This window comes from Ochotona curzoniae, unplaced genomic scaffold (assembly GCF_017591425.1).
Source record: "Ochotona curzoniae isolate NIBS_2020 unplaced genomic scaffold, NIBS_Ocur_1.0 contig_4502, whole genome shotgun sequence".
NCBI classification, from domain to species: domain Eukaryota; kingdom Metazoa; phylum Chordata; class Mammalia; order Lagomorpha; family Ochotonidae; genus Ochotona; species Ochotona curzoniae.
Genome location: NW_024466308.1, coordinates 1,033,646 through 1,046,764, shown reverse-complemented (window position 1 = coordinate 1,046,764; position 13,119 = coordinate 1,033,646). Strand labels below are relative to the sequence as shown.

Here is a 13,119-nt window from a genome sequence, read left to right as displayed (position 1 = left end):
CACTGCGATCCCAGGCCACAGGCAGGGAGCTGGGTGGGAAGTGGAGCAGCCGGGACTCGAACCAGAGCCCCTGGCACCTGCATAGGGAAGGTTTAGCCACTGAACCACCACAGTGGAATCTTTTAGGTTCTTCTTTGGGAATGTAACAGCCCCTGGAACCCAGTGAGCCCCCGTGGGCCAGTTCAGCAAGAACAGGGACGCGGACAGCGCCCTGCCATGCTGCCCCTGGCCAGGGTGACCCGCTTTCCTGCCTGGGGCTGGAGGGGTCTCCTGGCTGCTCCAGGAGCCAGCAGCAACCCTTGGCTATGACGCTGGGACCAGCCACCCCAAAGAGACTTCTTTTTTTTTTTTTTAAGATTTATTTTATTTTTATTGGAAAGGCAGATAGACAGAGCAAGATCTTCCATTTGATGATTCACTCCCCAGGTGGCCGCAATGGCTGGAGCTGAGCCAATCGGAAGCCAGGAGACTCTTCCACCTGACCCCCACCTCTGCAAGTCTTCCCCACCTCGGTGCAGAGAGCTCCATCGTCCCAGGGCAAACACCAAGAGGGACCGCCGGCTTTCCCTGTGCACTGCCCATATCAGAGCCCACCCCTGGGCGAGTAGCCTCCAAACTCCCTGCTGGGGCACCTGCAGCTCCGCCCCTCCAAGCACAAACTGCACCCCGACTCTGCAGCTCCGCCCCTCCAAGCACAAACCGCACCCCGACTCTGCAGCTCCGCCCCTCCAAGCACAAACCGCACCCAGACTCGCGCAGAACTCGATCCAGCAGCCTAGAACTTGGGCACACCCGGACTAAACCAAAGCTCGATCCCAGGGACCACGCGGCAGCCCAGGGCCTGTGCAATGCCACTACCTGTGACCCCAGCAGCCCGCGATAGCCACTTCCAGCCCTGGCGGCCCCGCTTCCCACCCAGCTCCCTGCCTGCGGCCTGGGAAAGCAGTGGAGGACGGCAAATAAGCACCAGCAATAATAGCTGGTGGACAGAGGAAACGGGAAAAAAAATTAACTTTTCGCCTGTTGAAGCCAGCTGTTGCTGCAGGCAGGCGGGACCAAGGGTGCCTGGAGGGGAGGGGGCGGTAGAAGGTGCTGCAGTTGAGACCTTTCACACACCACAGCCCTTAGAAGGTTCCAACAACTCCAATGCAGCTTGGTCTGCCTGCAGCCCTGACTCCCGCCCAGAATCCCAGACCCTGTCTGTGTTGCGGCGTGTTGTTAATGTTGGGGGGCCACCCACCCTTCCACACCAGCTCAGGCTGGACCCACTGCTGAACCCCCGAGCCCCAGTCCTTGCAAGCGTCCTCAGACAACAAGCCAGCCACAACTTGCTGCTTGAAGGCTTCGAAAACTGAGGTGGATGCCCCCCAAATACCACTGACACCCCAGGGGTGTGGGGTGTGCACGAGAGGAGAGACCCTGCCCCTCCTAACCCCTTTCAGCTGCCAGGCCCAGCTCGGCCCCGCACTCCGACACCCCGAAACAGCAGCAGGAGGAAGCACCAAGATGCAAGAGGTGGCAGGGTGCACAAGGAGGGCGGGACGGGGTGCAGGAGGAGGAGAGGGGGTGCAGGACGGGACGGGGTGCAGGATGAGGTGGCGGGGTGCACAAGGAGGACGGGACGGGGTGCAGGAGCAGGACGGGACGGGGTGCAGGAGGAGACGGGGTGCAGGAGCAGGACGGGACGGGGTGCAGGAGCAGGACGGGACGGGGTGCAGGAGGAGACGGGGTGCAGGAGCAGGACGGGACGGGGTGCAGGAGGAGGAGAGGGGGTGCAGGACGGGACAGGGTGCAAGAGGAGGTGGCGGGGTGCACAAGGAGGATGGGACGGGGTGCAGGAGCAGGACGGGACGGGGTGCAGGAGGAGGAGGACAGAATAGGTCGTTCAAGTGGCTCACCGGGGCTCCGCGTCGCCGGAAGTCGAGTCGTCGAGGCTGTTGATGGGCTGGGCCGTCCCGCGGCCTCCGGGTCCCGCTCAGCGCCCCACCAGGCCCCACCAGGCCCCACCAGGCCCCACCAGGCCCCACCAGGCCCCACCAGCGCCGCACGGGCGCCCACCGCCACCTTCCCGCCCTGGCGCAGCACTGAGACGCCGACTTCCGGCCGCCCGCGGAAGCGGAAACCGCTCGCTGCGGGCCCGCCGCTTCCGCCCCTAACCACCGGCCCCGCCCCCGTCCCGCCCCCCGCCGCTCGCAGTGCGCCTGCGCGGTCCCTAGCGGGTAGACCAGCATCTTGTGTTTTAGGATAGCTTGTGTTTTTTTCTGACAGGTGGCTGTTCCTGCGCTCCGGGAGCGCTGGGCCTTCGGGCCGCAGCTGCCCTGGGAAGATGCCCAGCGTGCTGGGATGGTGTCGGGGGTCTTCCCCTTGCAGCCCCAGCTCCTTGGAGCAGGCATGCACGCACACCCTCCATCTGGGTCTCCCCAGGGTTAAGGGATGGAAAATGCCCCTCTTGGGCTAAGGGGGCACACGTGAGACCCTCAGCTCTGCTCTGCAAAGGAAATTCGAAGCTTTTACGTCACCCACAGCCTTGGGACCCTACACCGCTGTGGGTGGGACACCCAGAAGATGCTCCTGGCTCCTGGTCAGATCAGCTCAATTCTGGCCCGGGAGGCTGCTTGGGGCCTGAACCAGCCGATGAAAGATCTTCCTCTCTATCTCTCCTCCTCTCTGTGTATCTGACTTCCCAATACAAATAAAGTAAATGTTAAAAAAAAAAAAAGTAGCCAGTTTTGTAACAAGTGACTACTTTGTTAAAAGGAGAGATTGTTAAATGTATCCTCTTGTTTGTGGTCACAGAAGGTAAGACTGTTTCCTGCAAGGATTAGGGGCAGTTACTATGTAACTAAAACCTCTATGAAATGGCTGGATCTGCAAGGTGACCGCCAGAGGGCAGCCGGGCCATTGCAACCAGGCAGCCGGACCCTAGGAAAGCTTGCTGGCGGTACCTGCTCTCACAGCCGGAATAAACGGAGATTCAGGCAGAAGGGGCTGCACACTTGGCCTCTCCCTCCTTCCCGGCCTTGTGGAGCTCTCAGTGGCAGGCATGAAAATGCTTGTGTTTAAACTCCCAAGTGGCGTGTTTTGACACTAGCAAGACACGGCCTGTCTCGATGGTCAGGAAGTTCCTGTGGTGACCATGTGGTCTAGACCGTTAAGACAGTGCTGGGAGGAGGACGGCTCACAGCCTTGGGACCCTGCACCTGCGTGGGAGCCCTGGGAGGGGCTCCTGGCTCCTGGCTTCGGATCAGACCAGCTCTGGCCGTTGCGGTCACCTGGGGAGTGAATCATCAGACAGAAGATCTTCCTCTCCATCTTTCTTCCTCTCTGTATATCTGACTTTCGATTTCACCACCACAACAACAAAATGACTTTGGAACAGAAGTGTCCTGGCAAGACCGCCAGAGCCCGGGTCAGCGTGAGCATGCCGTTGACCTGGTGCCCCGGCCCCGTGTGGGTTAGGGCCCAGCTCGTGCTGCGTGCCAGCCCTCTTGGCACACGATTTCCTTCTGTGTCCTCCCCGAGCACGCTCAATTACCGTCATTAGTCGGTCCTTACACTAATTACAGCAAGCTCTTCTCGCAGACACTGCAGAGTGCTCCAGCTGGCATCCCAGGCGGGTCCCCTAACTCCCCCGGGGTCCTCATTAGCCACCCGGAGACCAGCAGCTGCGCCCAGCGACCGTGCCTGCCGCTCACGTGGGAGACCCGGATGTAGACGGGGTCACCTCCCCCGCCACCCCTACGTTGTCTTCCATTTCCTTCTGGGGAAAGTGATAAGATCCCAGTAAAGCAAACCACCTAGGATACGTGCCAGGTGGAGCACGGCTTTGCCATGTGAGACCACACAGGCGAAGCCCTGACTACCACTGCGCTAGAGCCTACATGCAGCATGGAGTTAAAGGGCATCAAGGGGCCTGGTGTGGTGGCCTAGTGGTTAAAGCCCTCGCCTTGCACACACTAAGTTCATGTTGCAGCAGCCCCACTTCCCATCCAGCTCCCTGCCTGTGACCTGGGAAAGCAGTGGAGGACGGCCCAAAGCATTGGGACCCTGCACCCGCGTGGGAAACCCGGGAGAGGCTCCTGGCTCCTGGCTTTGGATCGGCTCAGCTCCAGCCGTTGCATTCACTTGGGGAGTGAACCAGCGGATGGAAGATCTTCCTCTCTGTCTCTCCTCCTCTCTGTATATCTGACTTTCCAACAAAAACAAATAAATCTTAAAGACAGACTTCAGTCTCAATCCAAGCACACAGCCAATGGAGGCCATGGGGAAAGCCTTAGAAAGTTCTGGAAGCAGCCGGCTCAGCCACTCCCGGTGCCGGTGCCAAGTCAGATCCCAGGTGTCTGTGAGCGAGCCCCGAGTCTGCAGCCCACGCGCGGGACCGGCGGGAAGCAGGTCATGGGTGACAGGCCGAAGCAAGCTTCACCGGCTAGGCCCATTAATCACGCTCACACCCTCACCCAGCTCGCTGGCGCCCGCCCGTGCCAGGGCGTTCCAGGGGGCTGAGTCAGAGAAACAAACCCGAGACGGGATGAAAAAACACGAGGGAACCGCAGCCGGTGGGCAGGCCTGCTGGGGAAGCCTCGCCACGGGGGCAGGGGCTGCGAGCGTGCGTGTGTCTGCGTGTGTGTGCACACGGGTTCCCCTCCAAATGTCCCCAGCAAAACGGAGCTCAAGTTGATGTTGGCTGGTTTTTCACAACCTTCTGGAAGTGTCTGGAACGTCCGGCCGCGGGCCCAGTGTGATAGGCACACGCTCTTGAACCTTAAAGCTCATGCAGTAAATTGTAAACGTTTCTGTGTTTAGTTTTAATCTACTGAAAAGCAAGCTGAGAGAGAGAGAGAGAGAGAGAGAGAGAGAGAGAGAGAGAGAGAGAGATGCAGCTTAATTCCCCAAATGGCTGGAGCAGCCCGGTCCAGGCCCAACAGCTGGAAGCAGAGTAGATGGGACCCGAACCAGGCACGCTTGCAGGTGTCCCAGGAGGCGGCTCACCCCACAGCAGGCGTTCCAGTACACCAGTGGTGCTGCGATAAAATTCACGTGCCATGCAGTCAGCCCGGTGAAGTGACCCAGTAGATTACTTAAAGGTTGTGCATTAAAAATTTTATTTAATTTATTAGAAAGGCAGAGTGAGAAAGCAGGGACAGCAAGTCTCCCATGGGCACGGCGGGTGAGGATGCTGCCCACGCAGGCTGGCATCCTTCGCATTGGCTCCACGCGGCTCAGGCATGGGGCGCCTGTCACCACGGGCACCGCACCCAGTGCGAGGCCTGGCAGTTCCCGCGCTCCGCCTGGCCCTCGGGGCTGTCGGGGGTGAGTCAGTCTCTGCTAACAGAGCCTGCCTATTTACTTCAAAAGTCACGTGGAAGGGCCGGGCCGGAAACGCGCTCACGGAGAACCAGGCGCCGGGAGGCCGAAGGGCGAGAGGAGAGGCAGGCGAGCCGGGGCTCAAAGCGGAAAAGTCCTACACTGTCGGAGCAACAGACAGACAGTTTATGTACTGTGCCACGATGCCGGCTGCGATTCTTCCAAAAGGACATAAAATGTTTGCAGGATTTCAACAAAGAGCAGCTACTTAATTTTTATTAATGCTTTATTTGTAATTGTTATTAATAAGGCAGATTTACAGGGACAAGGCGAGACAGAAAGATCTTCCATCTGCTGGTTCACTCCCCAAGTGGCTGCAACAGCCAGAGCTGAGCTGATCTGAAGCCAGGAGCCAGGAGCCTCTCCCGGGTCTCCCACGCGGGTGCAGGGTCCCAAGGCTCTGAGCCGTCCTCCACTGCTTTCCCAGGCCACAGGCAGGGAGCTGGGTGGGAAGTGGAGCAGCCTGGACACACACTGGCACCCCTGTGGCATTCTGGTGCCACAGTGAGACGCTCAACACCCCATCCCACGGTGCTGGCCCCAGAGCAACATGTCAGCATGTCAGCGTGGAGCTTCCGCCCAGGACAAGCACAAGACGACACCCTCACTTCCTCACTCGTGGGTCCCAACAACACCACGACGGCTCTTACTCAAAACCGCAGCTTCTGGTCAGATGCCAGAGACGGCTCCGGTGGCGGCGGCGGGGCGCCGTGGGGGCTTCCCCAGCTCCAGCCGCCTCCTTCCTCCCACCCTGGGCAGGGAGGTCCCAGCCTGACAGCTCGCTCTTGTTCCTGCTTCAGGCGTTGGCCGCAGCGGCCTGTGTCACAGTGGGAAAAGCCACATCTCACAGGTGTGAGCCGCTTCAAGCCCCTGGGGCTCTGCTTGGATGGCCTGGAGCCGAGCCAATCCCAAGTCAGGAGCCAGGAGCCTCTTCGGGTCTCCCCCACGGGTGGCAGGGCCCCCAGGAACCGAGCCTGCCCCAGGGTGTGTGCCATGAGCTGCATCGTCCTCGCCCAGCGTGGCACCTCGCACCAAAGCCACGTGTTCCTGCCAACATTTGCCAGTTTATTTAAAAAGAGAAGGGAAAGGGGGTCGGAAGGTGTTGGGGTGCCCCTCAGTCCCTCCCAGCCCACCCAGGGAACTGTGTGTCAGAAAGTGCCTCAAGGTGCCAACTTCAGAGCACCCCAAGTTCCCCCACACCGTTATCTGACCCCCCAAAACTGCCCATTCCCACACACTCTCACCAGAATTTACTGCTGCCCCCTTCTGGGTGCAAAGGACCCCCTGTCCCGACACCCCACAAGCTCCTTCCCCAGGAGCACCCCTTCCACTTTAGGATGGTTCCCCAAAGTCCTACAGCCACATCCCGGCCCCCTCCAACCTGGTGACCCCGAAACTCCGCTCCATCCTGTGACCCCAAAACCCTGCTCCGTCCTGGTGACCCCCAAACCTCTCTCCATTGTGGTGACCCCGAACCCCAGCTCCAGTGTGGTGACCCCAAAACCCTGCTCCATCCTGGTGATCCCAACCCCCTCTGCATCCTAATGACCCCGAAGCCCCACGGGGACCGGCCCCTCCATCCCCCCATCCCCTCCTGCCCCTCCTGCCCCTCCTGCCCCTCCATCCCCTCTGGCCCCTCCTGCCCCTCCTGCCCCTCCTGCCCCTCCATCCCGGCCCCTCCTGCCCCTCCTGCCCCTCCTGCCCCTCCGGCCCCTCCATCCCCTCCGTCCCCTCCGGCCCCTCCTGCCCCTCCTGCCCCTCCTGCCCCTCCATCCCGGCCCCTCCTGCCCCTCCTGCCCCTCCTGCCCCTCCATCCCCTCTGGCTCCTCCATCCCCTCCTGCCCCTCCATCCCCTCCCGCCCCTCCTGCCCCTCCTGCCCCTCCATCCCCTCCTGCCCCTCCTGCCCCTCCTGCCCTTCCGGCCCCTCCATCCCCTCCAGCCCCGCGGGGACCGGCACCGACCTGGGCCTCGTCCGGGCTCGGTGGGTGAAGGCCTCACCCGCCACAGGAGCCGCTGTCCGGCCGGGGCGGGGCGTCCACGGGCGGCGCTGAGGGGAAAGCCGCCTCCCGCCAACCGGAGTCCCGCCCCCGTGCCGCCGCCAGCCAACCAGCGCCGCCGGACGCCCGCAGACCCGCCCCCTCGGCCGCTGCCAACCAATCAGTGCCTCGCACACGGATTTTTTATTTTCTGAGACACGCCCCCAAACAAGTCAGCTTCCTCTCCCGACCCGTTGCCTTGGCAACGGCGCCCTCCCAAGTCCCAGGATCCTTTCGCCGCGATGCAGGTTCGAATCCCGGCTGCTCCACTTCCCACCCAGCTCCCTGCCTGTGGCCTGGGAAAGCAGTGGAGGATGGCCCACAGCCTTGGGACCCTGCACCCGGTGGGAGACCCGGGAGAGGCTCCTGGCTCCTGGCTTCGGATTGGCTCAGCTCAGCCATCTAGGCACCTGGAGAATGAATCATCAGACACAAGATCTTCCTCTGTCTCTCTTCCTCTCTGTATATCTGAATTTGCAATAAAAATAAATAAATCTTTCTTTAAAAAAAAATGAGACTGGGAAAAGCCTCCACCTGTAGCATTGGCATCCCGTAGCAGCACCAGTTCGAGTCCCGGCTGCCTCACTTCTGATCCAGCTCCCTGCCTGTGGCCTGGGAGAGCAGTGGAGGTCAGTCCAAGTGCCTGGGCCTCAGCACCCACGTGGGAGACCCGGAAGGAGCTCCTGGCTTTGGCCCGGCCCAGCTGTGTCCTCTGAGGCCATTTGGATGTAAAATGTCCGTCTCTCCCGCGTCTCCATGCCCCTTCCAGGCTGGACAGCCGTGGGCCGGAGGACCCACCTCTGTGAGCCTCCTTCTAATGGCCACAGTGGACCCCCAAGGGCCAGCGTGTCAGGCTCGTGTGCAGAGCTGGACAAAGACAGTGACAGCGGTCCAAGCCAGCCTCCGTCCACCTGGCTGTGACCACCTGCGACACCCGGTGCCAAGGTGGCCCACATGAGGCGTGTGGGGCAAGCAGGAAGACGGTGGGGCGCTGACCAATATGGATCAAAGGCCAAGGTCAGACCACTTGGGCTGCAGACAGTCCAGCAGGGGAAGCGGCCACGAGAAGCAGGTGTCGGATGTCAGCAGGTCCTTCCGATCCGGCTACCTGCTCCCGCACCTGCTGCCGTGAAGCCAGGGTCAGCCCTCGCTCGTGGCTGCCCAGCATCCCATGGGAGGAGACCAAGATGGCCCTGCCTGCCTCTCCCAGGGTTAGCCACGGCCGGTGCCAGACATTTGGGGGGGAAATAAAAAGCTTTGGAGCTCGTACGAGTGGGGGACCGGTTTGCTCCCCAGGGCAGATGCCCCTGCGAGCCTTCTTGGTTCTAACACGGCCAGGTCCGCTGGGAGGGGTCCGAAACAGACCTCCATTTCTGATGCCGCTCCCCAGCCCTCAGTCCTGTGTCGGGAGAGAAGTTAGACCCCGAAAATCGGCCTGGAGGGGAGGAAGGGGGGTCTGTCCTGGACAACCTGCTCCCCCAACAAACACACCGCTGGGACAAGCCAATCCGCCAGGTTGAACCAAACAGAAAAAAGTGAAAAAAAAAAATGTCCTGTTTTAAAAAAAAGTTTGTTTTTTTTTTTGCTTTTGTTTTTTTTTTTTTTCCAAACCTGAGATGATGGCAGCGTTAAAATCCACACACGGCATCCACAGGGACTCAGCAATGAGCCCTGACCCTGACACGGCCAGTGAGGCTCTGCGCCTTTGGACGTGTGCCACTCCTGGAAGTCCCCCACGTGGAAGGGATGTGAGAGGAGGTGGGCAGGGGTCCGCAGCAAGCCTGCACCGGGCTCGGGGTGGTTCCAGGGGTCCCTGCACCGAGCTTGGGGTGGTTGCAGGGGTCCTCAGCGAGCCTGCACCGGGCTCGGGGTGGTTCCAGGGTCGGCAGCGAGCCTGCACTGGGCTCGGGGTGGTTGCAGGGGTCCTCAGCGAGCCTGCACCGGGCTCGGGGTGGTTGCAGGGTCGGCAGCGAGCCTGCACCGGGCTCAGCGTGGTTACAGGGTCGAGTCCATGAGCGAGTGGCCGTTCCCGGGCAGCATGATGCGCGTGCTGGCCCCGGCGCCCCCGGGAGAGGACGCACAGCGGCGCTCGGACTCCAGGCCGGCCCGGCCGCGGCAGAGGCAGCAGAGCAGGCGGCGGAAGGTACGGCGCATCTCGGCATCGCGGCACGAGTACACGGCGGCGTTGACCAACGAGTTGGACTCGGCCAGCAGCAGGAAGTACTTCTCCACGGCCAGCACGTTGCACGACCTGCAGTTGAGGCCATCCAGCAGCAGGACCACTTGGCCCGGGGTCCAGCAGACCACGAACGCCCCTGCGCGATGGAAAAGGCCAGGGTGAGGGTGGCTTTGGAAAGGAGGGAGTTTGGGACTGGGAGAAGGGGCTGCCGGAGGGTGTCCACAGCTCACCGTGAAGGGGCAAAGGACGCGCAGCGTGGCTGGCTGGCTTCCAAAATGCCTCTCTTGCTTAGAGGAAAAAAAAAAAAAAACTTTCTTTTTTCACAAAGAGATTTATTTATTGGGCCCGGTGAGGTAGCCTAGGAGCTAAGGTCCTTGCCTTGCACCTGCATAGGAGACCCCAAGGAGGCTCCGGGCTCCTGGCTTCAGATGGGCTCAGCTCCGGCCACGCAGGCACCTGCAGAGTGAAGCACGGAATGGGAGATCTTCCTCTCTGCCTCCTCGTTCTGTATATCTGGCTAGCCAACGAAAATAAATCTTTAATTTAAAAATGTTCACCTTACATAAAGAAAATAACATATATTGGGTACAAAAGAAAACTTTCTAAGATAAAACTCAGAATAAAAGGGGATTCCAGCCCACACCCCAAAGAGCCAGACCCTGAAAGCTGAATTCGCTGCTCACTGGGAGGGTTTCCATCTAGCAATCCCATGCGCCAGCTCCCAGGGGATGAGGAGTAGGGCGCGTGGCGGGTCTGGATCCCCGGCTCCCTAGGCAGTGATGTGGGGGCGCAGGGCGGAGGGTAGAGGGCGGAGGGCAGAGGGCAGAGGGCGGAGGGCAGAGGGCAGAGGGAGGAGGGCAGAGGGAGGAGGACAGAATGAGGAGGGCAGAGGGCGGAGGGCAGAGGGCAGAGGGAGGAGGGCAGAGGGCAAAGTGAGGAGGGCAGAGGGTGGAGGGCGGAGGGAGGAGGGCAGAGGGCGGAGGGCAGAGGGCAGAGGCCGGAGGGCAGAGGGTAGAGGGCGGAGGGCAGAGGGTGGAGGGTAGAGGGCAGAGGGAGAAGGGCAGAGGGCAGAGGGAGAAGGGCAGAGGGCAGAGTGAGAAGGGCAGAGGGCAGAGGGAGGAGGGCAGAGGGCAGAGTGAGGAAGGCAGAGGGCAGAGTGAGAAGGGCAGAGGGCAGAGGGAGAAGGGCAGAGGGCGGAGGGAGGAGGGCAGAGGGCGGAGGGAGGAGGGCAGAGGGCAGAGTGAGGAAGGCAGAGGGCAGAGTGAGAAGGGCAGAGGGCAGAGGGCGGAGGGAGGAGGGCAGAGGGCAAAGTGAGGAGGGCAGAGGGAGGAGGGCAGAGGGCAGAGTGAGGAGGGCAGAGGGAGGAGGGCAGAGGGCAGAGTGAGGAGGGCAGAGGGCAGAGTGAGCAGGGCAGAGTGAGGAGGCAGGGTCCCCGGCGCACACACCTAGGATGATGCCCAGGGTTTTAACGAGGCTCAGCGTGGTCTCCTGGTAGCGGGGATGGCAGCTGACGTGCTCCGACATTCTCTGCACCCGTCTGCGCACGTAGAAGAAGATGCGAGCATAGGCAGCCACCATGAGCAAGAAGACGAGCAGGCTGGACAGGGCCCAGGCGGCCAGGTAGGAGCGACTGAGCAGAGGAGCCATGCGCGAGCAGCGGTCCAGCGCGCAGAGACAATGCCACCAGTGGGCGGGCAGCAGCCCCAAGCCCAGGGCGGCCAGCCACACGCCCACGATGAGCATGACCACGCGGCCGCGGGGCAGGCGGCTGTGCAGCTGCACGGCCATCACGCTGCGGTGGCGCTCCACGGCGATGGCCAGCAGCGTGGCCACGGAGGCCGTGAGGCTGGTGTCCAACAGGCCCTGGCGCACGAACCAGGTGCGCAGCGAGAGGCGCGCGGTCCGGGGTCCCGTGTGGAACATGAGGAAGAGGTAGGCCACGCCGGCGAAGAGGTCGGCCGCCGCCAGGTTTCCCAACAGGTAGTAGATGGGCTGGTGGAAGCGGCGGTTGCAGGCGATGGCCGCGATGACCAGCAGGTTGGTCAGCAGCACCAGCACGCTCACCGTCAGCCCCAGCGCCACCACCAGCACGTCCTTGGGCCGCCAGTGCGAGCTGAGCTCCTTGCCGCTGTTGTTGTAGAAGAAGCCCACGGTCTCGTTGTAGTAGCACTGGCCCATGGTGATGGCCTGGAATGGGATGGGGGCTGGGTGAGAGGGAGGAAGGCGGGGTGCAGCCAGTGGCCAGGGCAGATCCACTGGGACTGAGTGATCATGGGATTGGGAAGGGCCTCAAACTGGGGCGGGGAATTTAAAAATTCCTGGATCAATGATTTGTTTTGGTTTTCAAACCTGGTCGGATCCCATCGCCCCCGGGGGTCCACCCAGTGCCGCAGGTGGTCGTGGGTCGGGTGGAGGAGAGTGAGCAGGGGAGCCGAGGGCGAGGGGCCAGGACCCAAGGGTGTGGGAACTGCTTGATCAGATAAGGGAAAGTCATTTTGATGACAAGGCCATGTACAGGGCCAGGGCGGGGAAAGCAGGAAGCGGGTGTGTGTGTGGGGTCCCTGTGTGTGCGCGCGCGCGGGTGCGTGTGCCCCGTGGTTGAAACACTTGCTGGGACCCTGCGGGTAAGACTGGGGCAAGGAGGTGAGCGGGGGCACTGGGGAGAACCTGCAAGGGGGCTTGGGGACGCAGGACTGAGAGGTGCCAGGGCGGCCGGAGCGGGTGGGGCACCGAGCCGTTCCGGTTGGACCCAGCACAAAGAGGGCGTTCGGGGAGCGTGCAACAGCGCGGAGGCCACCCCGCGCCCGGCCCAGGCCTGCAGGAGATGGGGGAGGAAGAGGAGGAGGCGGCGGCGCCCCAGACCCCGCGGCCACGTGCCGCGCCCACCCCGTCCCGCGCCCCTGCGGGCCTCACCTGGGGCGCGCGTCACGCAGCACCCGGAGCGCGCTCTCCAAGGGGCTGGGGCGAGCCGGGGTACCCTGGCCCACCCCTCCCGATGGCCGCGGCGGGAACCCACAGGGCGCGTCCGACAGAGGCGGGGTCCCCGACGCCCCACCCCCGCCGCGAAGCCCCGCCCTCCCGTCACCTGGGGGGGCGGCACCTGCGGGGAGCCCCGCCCCGCTCCGCGGCCACCTCCAGCACCTGGCCGCGGGGTTGGCGGGGAGGAGGAACCGAGCCCCCCAGGTCGCCCGGAAACTGCTGCCCATTCCCTGCTCCGTCCTTCCTCCTCCTCCCCACCGGTGGACCCCTCCATTTCCGGCGCGGGACCCTCATCCCCGGGGAGGGATCCTGCGCGCACCTTAAAGCGCCCGCACTTTCTTGGAGTTGACTCAACACACGCCGGTGAAAGTCGCGCCGCCGTGATCGCGGGCAGCGTCGGGGTCTCAGGGTCGGCACCCCCTCCCTCCTCTCCCCCGCCAGCCCTCGCGGCCAATCCTCCGCCGAGCTGCAAGCCACGCCCTGATCCGACTTGGAGACCCCCGCCCATGCCTCGGCTTCCCGAGCCTGCAGCCAGGCTGGGGCACGGACCCTCCCTGCCC

General features: G+C 62.6%; 1 protein-coding gene across 1 annotated transcript; it reads right to left on the bottom strand.

Annotated features, from left to right (window-relative positions):
- Positions 1-9,326: 9,326 nt before the first annotated feature.
- On the bottom strand, positions 9,327-11,761 carry LPAR2 (lysophosphatidic acid receptor 2). The gene is made up of 2 exons (XM_040986368.1): positions 11,026-11,761; positions 9,327-9,716 (listed from the first exon to the last, which is right to left on the bottom strand). The coding sequence occupies exons 1-2, from the start codon at positions 11,756-11,758 to the stop codon at positions 9,397-9,399; spliced, it is 1,053 nt and encodes a 350-aa protein (XP_040842302.1). The 5' UTR covers positions 11,759-11,761; the 3' UTR covers positions 9,327-9,396.
- Positions 11,762-13,119: the final 1,358 nt, after the last annotated feature.